Raw genomic sequence first — 15,718 nt, 5'->3', positions numbered from 1 at the left:
TAATGTGTAGTTGTACATTATATGCAATTTAACAAGAATGGTCTTTTAAAAGGACAGAATGGATAATTCAAAAGTTTAGAAAAGAAGTTAAACATTTAAAATATAACCACACAGAAACTTTACCTTTTGATCGCTGTCCTGTATCACAGGGAATCATGGGTAATTTGGAGAGGAGAAAGCATGCAATTACAAGAAAGAATGTTATGAAAGGAAAGAAAACATTCAATATAATGAATCATGCAATGGTTAAAGTAATATTCTACAGAGTTTTCTACAAAAGAAGGGTTCTACAATGGAGATTAAGACCCAGATCAAGTACTCCAAATGTTCAATGATACATGATGTAGGTAAGCCTGCTTTCTATCAGGGCACATTAGGCCTATACCGTATAGATTCGCCTAATGACGCTATGGGTTCCTTGACATAACTAGAATTTCAGGCACAAACTAAAAGTGCCCTCCCATAAAAATCCCACCAGTAAATTAGGGCACATACCCTTAATTCTTGTTGGAATTTTCAGAGGAGGGAGCTATCTATTTGTACATGAAATTTACTCCAAGGCAAAGGAGTCCATGTGTGCCATTAGGCGAACCTTTACGATAAAATCTTAGCAGTTCTATAAATTGTATTTTCCGCTGTCTTAAAGTGTTGATCTGTGTCTTTGCTAAAATGACATTAATTATCCAATGGAGGTCTACATGCAGCCCAATAAGAAGCCCATTGAATATCTTGATATCTAGAGAGGAAACAAAATGATAGATTCAAGTGGCTGGAGCAGATTTTGCAGTAATATTGGGCTAGTCTAGTCTATTTGATATCCATACACCCCCTATGGAAGACATGACGTTAATCTTCCACACAGGGCGTGTGAATTTCAAATGGGGTTACCTGAATGGGTGACTCCATTTGAAATCTACACTCACATTGTGAAAGAATAAGGTTATATCGTCCATATAGGGGCTGTATGGATTTGAACTGTAATAGCCAATTTATTCTTTTACCCTCCCAGCCCATTATTGAAAATCATGCACTTTGATTTGTCAAACGCATCATGTGAGAGCATATATATGTGACATGATCAAGGGAATGAGTCACATGTCTAACCTTGGTCGAAAATGAGTTTTACATATGTTTCTAAAGAAGACATTTAGAGCTTTTAGAAACTAAAAACCTCATGTTGATACGACTTATCTTTGCAAGGTTACATCAATTTATCAATCGCAAAAAACACTATAAAACAAATTAAAAGAATTTGAACACATTCTTTCCCAATATCTCAAAATCAATATTAGCGACATCCGACTCATTTCCCTTGATCATGTCACATATATTTGAAATAATGTGCATTATATTATAGGCCTATTTGAAATAACATGCATATGGAACGTATAGCAAAGTGTGCACATTCTATGCAGAACATCATGCACAGAACATCATGCAAGGTTATGTACACCCCCCCATGATATGTACTGTCACTTGCGCCGTGGATAACACATTTCATGCTTTACCTTGATGTAAACAACTTAACTATTTGGGCAAAAAAATATTTTCTTTTTTAAATCAAACTATTTTTGCAGCTAAAGAATTAAAATAACAGTTGCTGCCTAATCCTTTACACCCAAATAATGTGTCCTCGGCAGTAAAAATGGTTAAATAATGGGTTTTGATACGTTAATTAAATTTTTAGTGCCTCCGACACAACAATTGGGTGCAAAGTATACACCAGGCACAAAAAGAAACTCGTCAGTTATATTCATCCTTGCTGTTCAATAACTTGATAATTTTGGATTATTCTGAAATATACATTTTGTTAATTGGACTTTTCTTTCTCATTTGACACCATGTTCGTGAACATTGAGCAAAAATTGACCAAGATATGCTCCTCCAAACTCTCAAACCCCAAAATGAAAAGTTGCAATTTTAACGATTCAATTGTGCCTGTTACACTGTGTGCTTTATTGATTGGCCCGTGGTGCTTGTGTGCAATATAATGATGCGTTCACATTGAAAATCGTTGAAAATGCAACTTTTGATTTTGGGGTTTGAGGCTTTGAGGCGCATATCTTGGTCAATTCTTGTTTGTTTTTCATGAACAGGGTGTCAAATGAGAAAGCAAAGTCCAATTAACAAAATGTATATTTCAGAATAATCCAAAATTATCAAGTTATTGAACAGCAATGATGAATATAACTGACGAGTTTCTTTTTGTGCCTGGTGTACAGCATTACCCTTCTTTTAGATAGCAATTTGCTGTTGTAGTAACAGCATTATGATTTATGCATAATGTAATCCTTTTAAAATTCACTCTGTTGTGACAATGAACTTCAAAGCCCTAACACACTGCGGGACATGAGAGCACCTCAGACCTATCAGAATTGCATTCTGAATCTGAAGCATGTCTTTCTGATATCAAATAATTTTCATTTTTGAAAATCACAATATAATACAAATTTTATGACAAATAATAAAAAATTGATATTTTTCAAATTTTTGATATATAACAGTCCTCGAAGTATATTATATAAATCTAATGACATATTTTAAAGTGTATGTAGCAGGGAGGAAAAGCCGACGGTCAATTGAAAATTTTGACCTTTCATATTGAAGATATGGATTTTTTCCCAAAAGACCTTTTTTTTTTTTTGGTGTTTTGGGAAAAAAATCCATATCTTCAATACGAAAGGTCAAAATTTTCAATTGATCGTCGGCTTTTCATCCTACCTACATACACTTTAAGTATAAATCATCAGATTTATAAAGTTTACTTCAAGTACTGTTAAATATCAAAAATATCAATTTTTAATGATTTGCCATAAAATGTGTATTGAATTGCGAATTTCAAAAAATGAAAATTATGTGATATCAGAATGACATTCTTCGTATTCAGAATGCAATTCGATATGTCTGATGTGCTCTAATGTCCCACAATAAATACTGTCCAAACGTTCATACCCCAGCCCTTAATGGTATCAAAAATGTGAAAATACTTGGTGTCCAAAAAAAGGCTAACCTCAAAAAATTTGATAAAATTCTTTTCCTCCTTTTATATGTAATAACTATTTTATTGCTGCATTATGTTAGCCATTCTTTTTGTTAGTCATTTTTTTTGTTAGTCATTCTTTTTGTTAGTCATTCTTTTGAAACTATATGACTAAATACTTCCAAGATATGGGTTCGAACATGGGTCTTTTATGGATTACCTTTGGATTATGGTCAGCAGGATCTTAGCTAGAAATTTAGATTTGCCCATCATTTTAATAAAAATTCCTGTTCTAATTTGAACTTTTAAACAAAACAAAAAATCAGACTTCTTGCAACTATTGTGGGCATAAAAAATTAGAATTTGTGTTGTTTTGTCCTTGTTTTTTAAAACTGGTCGTAAAAGTTCAGTAGACATTTCAATAGCTTTATTTATAATCTGGCGACTATAAAAGGCATTAATTTTACCCTTCCAAGGAGCAAACTTCCTGTCCAAAATGACTAGCAGACGGATAGCTAGCTAAGGCACTGATAGTCTGTTACAATGCTCCTTATAAAAAATTGCAGAACTAGCATTAAAGTGGGGGGACCTACTGGATTGGGTATCAAAGTGACAAAAAAGTTATACATTTAACTGTTTCTTGAAAAAATTTCCCATAAAAAAATTGAAATCACAAACAAACAAACAAATCATCTTAAAAGCAATCAAAATGTTTTTTCTACTGAAGTCCCATTGTAAACAACTTTTTCTGCAAGTTAATAGCTCATCTCCAGCATTGACTGCTCACCTTTTATTTAATGATAACCATGGTGTCCAAATTCAGCAGCCTCGCTCATGCCAGAGTTATCAATATGTGCATACTTTACTTCTACCCTCAGTGCAAATATTAGATTCTGCTTTTTTTGCTCGCCGTTAGAATACTTTGTTAGCACATTCATGAACTATTCCAAAAATGCCTCTGATTTGACTAATTTCAGGGTGTTCTGGTTCAGTATACTGATTGGGCTATTCCATTTAAAATCCACTACCTCTGTGGAAGATTTTGGAAATATCTTCCACAGGGGAGTATGAATTTAAAATGGAATGAACACATTCGGCAGCTGCATTTGAATCTCATACATCCTCTGAGAAAGATTCACCCTGAATCTTCCACAGAGGGAGGTTGAGTTTTAAATAGAGCTGGTTAATGTGTTAATTCCATTTAAAAATCATACTCCCCCTATGGAAGATATTCCAAAATCTTCCACAAAGGTAGTGTGGATTTTAAATGGAATAGCCCATTGTTTCTTGAAATGAGTATTTTCAGGAACAATTAGCTAACATAACACAGACACACAACATGAGGCAAAGTATTTTTTAAACTTATCAACACACTTGTTTGAACCTTTTCTGTGTGTGACACATGCCCCAACTAAAATTGAATGCATCAAAAGTGCCCCAATATTTTCATGGCAAAAATGAAATGTGACTACATCTGGCCCAATGTGTTGACAATCTAGAATGATATTTAATGGAATATATAAGCGGAAAATATAATATATGTGATGTGATCAAGCACAATCAGTCGAAAGTTGGATATACTGATTTTCAGATAGCCAAACAATGACAATCATTTCTTTTGTTGCATATTCTTTTGAAACACTTCAACTGTTCATATCTTTGGAACTAAATGTTTAATTTCAATGGGGATTTCTGCAAACTATAGATTTGCAAATGCTTTATACAATCATGTAAATATCTGAAAATTGAATATGCTTCAAACTGATTTTGCTTGATCACACCACATATGTGAAATCAAAGTTAAAAAATAATCAAAGATAGGGGGCATACATTATACACTCAACCATGGCTCTAAGGTGTGACCAGACTGTGCCCAGATTGAGGCCCATCACAAAAAAATTCTTATTCCAAGGATTGAATTTGGATTCTAAAAGTAAAAATGTGTAAATGACTTCAGGCCAGGGTGCAGTAAACCCCAAATTACCATGTTTTTGTTCATATCACCAAAAAGGAAATATATTCCAGGCCTAAAATTTCATTGGGGTTATGAGAAAAATATGAGCTTTCACCTTTAAATCTGGTCAAGCACCTTTAAGAAATGTGACCAAGCAATATGAGCCAATTCACAAGCAGTCATCAAACACTTTCAGTGATGTGATTCAAAGCTTGTGAAATATCCAGGAAATAGTAAAAAAAATATCAGAAAAACAGCATGAAATTGGGCAAAAATACCTTAAAATGGGCTGGAAATCAATAAAATTGCGTAAATTTTGGCCACAAAAAATCCAGAAAATCCAGACAAATCACACCCCTGCACTTTCCTAGAGTGTTGACAACATTGGAAGTATAATCCCTGGAGTGCATGTGAACATTTGTATAATACTGCACACATGTTTTGGCCTAGCAGTTTGTTCAGTGCATAGGGGACAATGACAGGCCCTCTGACATTACAAAATCCACCAGTCCTCAGTGCAAGCGCCTCGTTGGCCGCTTCGTGGCCAATGCATGCGAAGGAACTAGAACTAGTTCTAGTTTTGGCCCTGCTCTGAAATTTTTGTTTTGTTTTAGTTTTTTGTATTTTTTTCCTTTTTAGTGATAGAGGGTTCATTTGCTTGAATAAAAATTAATACTAAAACTACTGACAACTAATACTAAAATAGTTCACTACTTCATGTGTAATGCTGATCATATGCAGTTTTAATATAAGGATATAGTTTAATAAACTACTATGCAGCTGAGAAAATAGATCAGGAATTAGGATAAAATCAGTGAAATGTTATAATGAAAAATATATATATACAAGAAGAACATTGATTATATACCCAGCGAACACGAAATGTTTTACAGAAAAGGTTTAAATGCCAGGTTATATAAAGGGTATAAAATGTTTTTAAAACATTCAAGAACATTTTTGAAAACTTGCTGCAAAACATAATAACACAATGTCATTTAAGTGTTGACAAAAATTTTTGCAAAAATGTTTGCCAAAAAATATTTTACAATTACATTTTGATAATATTTATAAAATGTTGTTGTAGTGTTTTTTTATATAAAACATTTTTAGGACCTTTTAAGGTATTAAAATACAACCCGACATTAAACATTTTGAACATAACCAAAACTTGATAATAACAAGTTACATTTTAAAAACATTTTTGTGTTTGCGTGGTAGGGTATGAATTACACATCGTCATTGGGCAGGAAAAAACTCCTATGTACTTGTGGCCCTGAACATATTTAAAACAAAATTGCCAACCGGTTACATAGGAGGTTTTGTGTTAAACATGTTCAGGGGCCAATGACACATAGAGGAGGTTTTCCCTGCCCAATGACGACATGTTGGTAATAAATATTGGTTGTATAAAAGGAGATCATATATTGTATGTTCAATCTATTCTACCAATAAGACTTTAAAAACCGAGTACCAAAGTACTATATCATACTTACGGATGTTCAATATACTTAAAGTGTGACATAGGCCTTTCAATACGTGCCCTAAGTTGCTGTGACCATTTGAGGGCGCCCGCTATCTCGGGCATGTTCTTGTTGAGTGGCGGTTTGCCTTCCGTTTCTTTTCGCAGTTCCATCTGTTTGTCGTAGATCATCTTTGCATCATCTATATCAACGCTGAAGAGTTTTATAACTGTAGGATAGTTGTATTCAAAATCTGCCTTGATGACTTCACGGTCCAGCATAGGGCTGTAGCAATCCAGGAGCTATGATATAGGCAAACAGGTTGTAAGGAAACTTTATAAATTTATCTTTTTTATTCATCTTCACTACATAAATTTATTGCTGGGGAACAGGGTGATTTTCTAAAGTTTTTATGTTCCGAACGGTTTTTATTCCAAAGGTTGTTTGTCCGAACATGCTTTTGTATACCATGGACTAATGCTCTGTCAAAAAAAATCTTTTGGAGTAACAAACTTTTAGAAAAATAATCTTTTGTAACAATAACCATGTGGAGCAATGGCCACCTTGTTTGTACAACAACCCTTCAGAATAAATGCCTTTTGGACAAATGATCATATGGAGCAAAAAACCTTTGGGTCCATATGCACAAAACAAGTTGGACCAGGTCTATCTTTAGAGTTGGTCTAACTATGGAGATAAGTCCTAAGGAGACTTACATACCTTATCCTATGTTATTGGAAATCCTGTATAAGGACAAACAAATGTAGCTTTATATTAGATGGCTGCAGTTTAATTTTTGGACTTTGCCAGGAGTTAAGGAGGAAAAGAAACGATTAAGGGAAAAGAAAAGATCCCTCCCTAAGTCTATACCTCCATAGTTCTAGATTCTAAAGTTAGACCTGGTCTGACATGTTTTGTAACAAACAGATACATAATCATACCTGGAAAATACTTTCTAGTCCCCCGCAGTCATCAAATCCCTGGCATATGATAGACCCTAACCTGCGATCAAGATCCAGGACTTGTCCCTCAAACACCTCGTAGTCATCTAAAAACTCCTGCAGTAAAGAATGGGAAAAATCAAAGTAAACCATTATTACAAAACTATGTCGAGCATCCTCTGGCGGATCTATATTATTTTAAACAACCTGTCAAAATCATCTGGGAATTACTTTCATTTTTAAAAAGACATTGTTAGAAATTTACGAGGTTATATCACCTAGGTTTCATTATCATTGAGGTATAGGACTTTTTATTTTTTCGGAGAAGAGCAGGTAGGGCAACAACTTGATTATATTTCTACATGTTAATACTACATACTCTGAAAATTTTAGAAAATTTGCACGAGTCCGTTTTTTTTAAATCACATTTTTGTTCCTAAATTGGGGGTTATAGCGCCCTCACCGGGCACTCTCTCCATGAGGGCAACATGTAAAGACCAGTTATAGACAAATGGCCCTAAAATAAAACGGACTCGTTCATTTTTCCTCAAATTTTGTATATGATGTAGATTTAACATCTGGAATGTAATGCAAGTGGTGTCGTTGCTGCTCTTCTAAATTCATTTTTAAAATGTCCGCCCCAGACCAAGGTGTTATCACAGGTGATTAATGCCACACTCATAGATCCATCACTGCCAAACTACTCTTTCTTCCATCCACCATACCTAGCCTGTTCAAACATTGTGCCCTTTTTGATAAAAAGCATCTAAACGTTTCCAGACACATGGAGCCATTTTGGATTTGACCCCTGGTGACCACTAGAGGTCAAGAAAGGTCATACAGGGCTAAAAATTAGCAAATGCTCTAATCTTGTTGAAAGATACACCAAATTATTTGTCTGAACAAAAGTGTTTCAAAAATGTGTAGTTTGCACTATCTAATATCTATTGTTATAAAGTTATTCTACAAAAACCTGATTTTCAAACATTTTGGCAAAAATAGTGAAAGTCTTAATTTTTGGAAACAATGCTCTACACACATACATACTAGCAAATGGAACTATAATAGGCACAATACAAATTGAGCAAATCCATTTAAAGTCCATACTCCCCCTGTGAAAGATTGTGGAAGATATATCTCTTCCACAGGGAGTGTGAATTTCAAATGGAATTAGAACATTAGCCAGCTCAATTTGAAACCCACCCTCTCTCTGTGGAAGATTCATGTTTAATCTTTCTTAGAGTATGAAATTCAAATGTAGCTGCCTAATGAGTCCATTCCATTTGAAATTCATACTCCCCATGTGGAAGATATTTCGACTATCTACCACAGGGATAGTGTGGAATTTAAAAGGAATAGCTACTATTCTTACCTGACACTGTGAGTCCAGTGGATTATACGATCTCTCACTAAAGACCTTGACGCACTCTGTGAAGTCTTCGAATATCTTCTCCACTTGTGCACTCAACATTTTGCCCTTGATGCCACCCATTTCTGTCTTCTCCAGCTTACTGAATTCCACAGTGGTCTCAAAGAATTTCTACAAAAGGATGCCAAGAGTATATGAAGCTTTGGTATGAGTTTGAACAAAACATCATTATATTACTATATTTGCCTCTTCCCAACACTTCCCCTACTGAGAATTGAACCAGGGACATCTACCAGAATCGAAAAGCTCAACCGCTGGGCCATACTGCTTCGTCACTTTTAAAGTTTTGCTACTATTTTAATTGTGTGACTACTTACCACCAGTATTTTCAGTCTTTCTACATAGGCATCAGTCCTTGCAAACACCATCGGTGTAGCAAACTCCCACAGCTTTGGCTCACCCTCCTTGAAATAATCCTGAAGCTTATCTCTATGCTCAAGGTGCAATTTCTTGAAGCCTTCCATTATGGAGACAGCAGTGCTGCATTTCTCCAAAGCTTCCTCAGGATCCTGCTTGAATAGCTCAGTTGGCTCCAGGTAATTGGAACACTGAAATTGGAAAGAAAAATTATATTATCTAAGTTAGGTAAATTAAGTTGTAATTCTGAGGTGTTCTTGATTTTGGATTGTGCAGAGATGTGCAGCTGCGGTTCCAAAAACAAACCCCAAAAATGTATCATATTTGACCAAAAAGCAAAAAGAGACCAAACATTTTCTTTCTACTATTTCTGTTCAGTATCATGGTAAATATGACAATTCTGCACTTTTTTTATTTGGAGAAGATTTTTTTTATAAACCATCACTAAACCAGTGTTCTGACAATTGTGGCCCAAATCTATACCAAAGCCTGAAAATATGGCTATTCCATTTATAATCCACACTACCTTTGTGGATGATTTTGGAAATATCTTCCACAGGGGGAGTATGACTTTAAAATGGAATTAACACATTAGCAGCTCCATTTGAAACTCATTCTCCGTCGGGGGAAGATTCAAATTGAATCTTTCTCAGAGGGTGTATGACATTCAAATGGAGTTGCCACTGAAATTCGTACTCCCCCTGTGGCAGATATTTCCCAAATCTTAAACATGGGTAGTGTGGTTTTTAAATGGAATAGCCCAATGCACCATATCTGTTTGTAAAGGCACAAAGACAAGGAATCACTATTTTCAAATGTTAGACAATGACATTCTAGATAAGTGCAAATCTAAATTTAATAGAATTACTAACAAGAGCACCAATGGCGCTGTGGCTCTGCGCTTTTTCGTAACAGTGAAAATAATTGTTCTTGGAGTCGATTGTGCAATGTGACAGATCACATTCAATGGGTACATCTCATTTGCAGAGCATATAAGAATACATCAATCAATTTAGGGAATTACTATTTGGCGACATGAATCGAATCGGGTGGAATTGGATAGAAATGGGTCCAAATGGACCGAATCTGATCAAAATAAATAGGACAATGTCAAGAATAGTGTTGTCTGTTTATACTAATTTGATCTCAGTTGACCCCAGGTGACCCTGAAATGGCCTTCCAAAACTTTGGCTCTAAATAGTGACTGTACCCACCAGGTTTCATGCCTATCCAACAGTTTTTACTCATTTGACCTCAGATAACCCCTGGTGACCCCAAAATGACCTTCCAAAAATGTGACTGCAAATGTTGACTGCATCCACCAAGTTTTATGTCCGTCCAAACGTTTTTACTAATTTGACCTCAGATGACCCCTGGTGACCCGAAATGACCCTCCACAAATTTGACTCCAAATGTTGACTGTACCCACAAAGTTTCATGCCCATGTGACAGCTGTTACTAAATTGACCTCAGATGACCCATGGTGACCCTGCAATGACCTTCCAAAATTTTGGCTCTAAATGTTGACTGTAAGCCCTACCTACCATGTTTCATGCTCATATAACAGTTTTACTAATTTGACTTTAAATGACCCCTGGATGACCTCAGGTGACCCTGAAATGACCTTCCCAAAATTGGGCTCTAAATGACGACTGTACCCAAGATTCATGCCCATCCGACAGTTTTCACTAAGTTGACCTCAGATGACCCCTGGTGACCCAAAATGACCTCCAAAAAGTTTGACTCCAAATGTTGACTGTACCCACCAAGTTTCATGCTCATCCGACAGTTTTACTAATTTGACCTCAAATGACCCCTAGTGACCCCAAAATGACCTTCTAAAAATTTGACTCTAAATGTTGACTGCCAAGTTTCATGCCCATACGACAGTTTTTACTAATTTGACCACAAACGACCCCTGGTGACCCCGAAATGACCTTCTTAAAATTTGGCTCTAAATGTTGACTGCACCCACCAAGTTTCATGCCCATACGACAGTTTTTACTAATTTGACCTCACATGACCCCTGGTGACCTCGAAATGACCTTCCCAAAATTTGGCTCTAAATGTTGACTGCACCCACCAAGTTTCATCCTATACAAGTTTTTACTAATTTGACCTCAAATGACCCCCAGTGACCCCGAAATGACCTTCGTAAAATGTGGCTCTAAATGTTGACTGCACCCACCAAGTTTCATGCTCATCCGACAGTTTTTACTAATTTGACCTCAAATGACCCTAGTGACCCCAAAATGACCTTCTAAAATTTGACTCTAAATGTTGACTGTACCCACCAAGTTTCATACCCATATGAGTTTTTTTGATTTAGACCTCAGATGACCCCAAAATGACCTTTTAATAATTTGACTCCAAATGTTGACTGTACCCAAAGTTTCATGCCCATACGACACAATTGTTACTAATTTGACCTCAGATGACCCATGGTGACCCTGAAATGACCTTCCAAAAAATTTGACTCTAAATGTTGACTGCACCCACCAAGTTTCATGCCCATACGACAGTTTTTACTAATTTCACCACAAACGACCCCTGGTGACCCCGAAATGACCTTCTTAAAATTTGGCTCTAAATGTTGACTGCATCCACCAAGTTTCATGCCCATATGACAGTATTTACTATTTTGACCTCACATGACCCCTGGTGACCTCGAAATGACCTTCCCAAAATTTGGCTCTAAATGTTGACTGCACCCACCAAGTTTCATGCCTATACAATAGTTTTTACTAATTTGACCTCAAATGACCCCTGGTGACCCTGAAATGACCTTCGTAAAATTTGGCCCTAAATGTTGACTGCACCCACCAAGTTTCATGCCCATACGACAGTTTTTACTAATTTGACCTCAAATGACCCTTGGTGACCCCTGAAATGACCTTCCCAAAATTTGGCTCTAAATGTTGACTGCACCCACCAAGTTTCATGCCCATACAACAGTTTTTACTAATTTGACCTCAAATGACCCCCGGTGACCCCGAAATGACCTTCCCCAAATTTGGCTCTAAATGTTGACTGCACCCACCAAGTTTCATGCCCATACGATAGTTTTTACTAATTTGACCTCAAATGACCCCTGGTGACCGTCCCAAAATTTGGCATTAAATGTTGACTGCACCCACCAAGTTTCATGCCCATCGACAGTTTTACTAATTTGACCTCAGATGGCGACCCCTGGTGACCCTGAAATAACCTTCCAAAATTTGACTCCAAATGTTGACTGTAGCTACCAAGTTTCATGCCCATCCGACAGTTTTACTAATTTGACCTCAGATGACCCCGGTGACCCGAAATGACCTTCCCAAAATTTGGCTCTAAATGTTGACTGCACCCACCAAGTTTCATGCCCATACGACAGTTTTTACTATTTTGACCTCACATGACCCCTGGTGACCTCGAAATGACCTTCCCAAAATTTGGCTCTAAATGTTGACTGCACCCACCAAGTTTCATGCCCATACAACAGTTTTTACTAATTTGACCTCAAATGACCCCCAGTGACCCCGAAATGACCTTCCCAAAATTTGGCTTTAAATGTTGACTGCACCCACCAAGTTTCATGCCCATACGAGTTTTTACTAATTTGACCTCGAAATGAGCTTCCCAAAATTTGGCATTAAATGTTGACTGCACCCACCAAGTTTCATGCCCATACGACAGTTTTACTAATTTGACCTCAGATGCGACCCTGGTGACCCTGAAATAACCTTCCAAAAATTTGACTCCAAATGTTGACTGTAGCTACCAAGTTTCATGCCCATCCGTCAGTTTTTACTAATTTGACCTCAGATGACCCCTGGTGACCCCGAAATGACCTTCCAAATATTTGACTCCAAATGTTGACTGTATCCACCAAATTTCATGTCCATCCGGCAGTTTTACAAATTTGACCTCAGATGACCTCTGGTGACCCCGAAATGACCTTCACAAAAATTGGCTATAAATGTTGATTGTACCCACCAAGTTTCATACCCAGAGGATGATTTAAGGAAGCCCCATCATGCACTGTAAAAGTGTTATCACTAGAGTTTCAACTGCCACTTTACTTTTCAATTCTCATTGAACTCTGTGCAAAAGATGTTGTTTTAGAATTGCCCGTGTGTCATTATTAGTTGGTCGATTTCAGATCTAAAGTGATGTATGCATGAATGACAATCCACACCTTCTGTAGATAACATAAAATGTGAAATCGACCAACCTTTAGAAGGTGTTTTTATTGTAAATATATCTGTCCAAATTCAAATTTAACCATGCACGTGTGTATGCAGTGGGCGGCAGTGGTGTCATGTTCACTCACACAGCTGTGCTAACCGCAAGACTTGCTGGGAAGTGCTTAAACCATCCTCTGTTTCATACCCATACGATAGTTTTTACTAATTTGACCTCAGATGACCCCTGGTGACCCCGAATTGGCCTTCCAAAAATTTGACTCCAAATGTTGACTGTACCCACCCCATTTTCATGCGCTTACGACAGTTGTTACTAATTTCCGAAAGCAATCGGGTCAAATTATTATTTTTTTTGGTAACTTTTTCTGATATTGGGGAATATTTTTTTAAGTGATTTCCCCTCCCCATCCACCCCCCCCCCTGGCTGTCATTGATTGCTTGACATTCCTTTTGATTTCTCTCAAAAACTTGGCTCATGATTAATATTGCACAGCCTAGAGTAAAACATTAAACTTTGCAACTTTCAATCAACATGATCAATGATTTCTGAAACCACTAATTTCAGTCACATTTGAATTCAATAATTATGTACATTTATTTCAACTTTTCTATTTCTGCCACCCCCCCTTATGAATTATTCATTCTTAACTGTGATGACCTTGGGACCGTCAATCAGAATCAACATGATCAATCAATGCGCCGTAAGGTCATGACCTCAATGTGGTGAAACCAAAATAAACAGTCAAAAATGGCGAGATTGGTCGGCACAGTCGATGTAACATCGATCAAATAAACAAATTTCTTAAGAAGGCTTGGCCTAAAAACTATGTTGTTTTTCAGGAGAAAACATATTAATCTTTGATATTCTGAAGTATAAAATTGTTGGGCAAAGTGGAACATCATTTATTTAGACTGTTTTTGCTATGGAAAAATACAAAAAATTTTCAATTTTGCGAAGAGGGGTAAATCAAATTGAAAATATAATTTCTCCTCAGAATCATGTCCACAATATGGTTTAATTGACTGTTTCTAACAATTAAATCTACAAAGAGCGTGATGAAATACGAAGAGCTTGCATGACTTTCGGTCTGTGTTTTGATAACAGGTGCACTTGACTTGCCAAAGAAAAATAGTGCAATCCGTCTATTTCCGTCATCTTCTCGCAACTTAAATTATACAGACCAAAATAATCTCTAGCACACACAGGGAACCAAGCAAAGGGATTGAAATTGCTCGTTTCTCATAGCGATTTCGGACTTTTCTTTCATAAAATAACTACTTTCCCCATCTCATTTCAACCCAATATGGAGTGCAATCGATTGAAAAATAACTTATAGAAAGTCAGAACTCAATTTTAAAAGCACATATCGCACACAGAAATAACCTTAGCATAAAAAAGCACCATCGGAAGTGGCCGAAAAATGAAACAAAATACAATGTCCACTTAGCGCAATCACGATGGCTCGTCAAGCAAGCTTGGAGCCAAAAAACCATAAAATTAATCTTTGAACTTGAACTTACCAACTCAATGAGATGATTGCAGATTTCTTGCAGCAGCACAATGATTCTTGGCGGAGTGTTGTAGTACTCAGAGTTACTCCAGATCAGGCAGATGACATGCATAATGGGACGCAAGAATTTGTGTAAGTCTCCAAAGTCAGCTTGTTCCAGCTCATCTAAGAATCCTTGCAGAGGGGACAAGTAGATGTTGATGTCTTGGGCCTCTGTCAGAGCTACGGACAATACACAAACCACATGGTAAGTACATTATGGCAAGTCGGAGTGGTGCCTGTGCTAGCGGTGTTTGTGCTAAAATATTGAGAAAAATAAAGCCTACACTCATCAGGGAAAGGTATGGGTTCAATACAAGAGATCCCAAGGCTCATTGTAATGGGTTTTGTCATAATTGGAGTTGATCCCTTAAAATAAAAGTGGATTGTTTTCTGGGTAATTCACCTTAATGTCATGATCCCTTAAATCTAGTTGCAGGTATGTGCACTGAAGCTTGCAATCTAGATGTGGTGTGTGTATTGTATGTAGTGGTAAGACCTGGATTCTAGGTCAGTCCATTTCTTTTGTGGACAATTCTTTAGGTATTGTCAATATTCAGATTTTTTGTGTGTCATGTAAATTAGTTTCTGGCTTGGTGGATGCATTTTCACAGAAAATCTGGGCATTCAATTTTAACATCCGATTGAGATAAGATCTGCTGCCCATTTCACTGAGGAAGTGAAATGTTGTTTTATTCAGCATGATGGATATTTCTCTATACTAACATCGTATGGCTAAAAAGGCTTTACCAGTTTGCGATGCTTCATACAGAAAGATATACCAGGTCTTATGGAAGCTAGAATCAGCAATAGAAGCTAATTTGTGCCTTGTGTTTGAGTCGGGTTTGGCGAAGTTTAAAATG

At 36.7% G+C, this 15,718-nt stretch overlaps 1 protein-coding gene across 1 annotated transcript in view; it reads right to left on the bottom strand.

Annotated features, from left to right (window-relative positions):
* Positions 1-15,718, bottom strand: part of LOC140150764 (dynein beta chain, ciliary-like) — a 143,069-nt gene that overhangs the window by 83,436 nt on the left and 43,915 nt on the right. The window contains exons 5-10 of the mRNA XM_072172866.1: positions 14,827-15,038; positions 9,082-9,312; positions 8,708-8,875; positions 7,336-7,452; positions 6,428-6,696; positions 124-138 (exon numbers count right to left, since the gene is read on the bottom strand). Of these exons, the coding sequence (XP_072028967.1) occupies positions 124-138; positions 6,428-6,696; positions 7,336-7,452; positions 8,708-8,875; positions 9,082-9,312; positions 14,827-15,038 (1,012 nt within the window). The remainder of the gene's footprint in view (positions 1-123; positions 139-6,427; positions 6,697-7,335; positions 7,453-8,707; positions 8,876-9,081; positions 9,313-14,826; positions 15,039-15,718) is intronic.

The sequence above is a fragment of the Amphiura filiformis genome, chromosome 4 (assembly GCF_039555335.1).
Source record: "Amphiura filiformis chromosome 4, Afil_fr2py, whole genome shotgun sequence".
Lineage (NCBI taxonomy): Eukaryota > Metazoa > Echinodermata > Ophiuroidea > Amphilepidida > Amphiuridae > Amphiura > Amphiura filiformis.
Note: the sequence above shows the minus strand (reverse complement) of the source record. Positions and strands in the feature narration are given on the sequence as shown.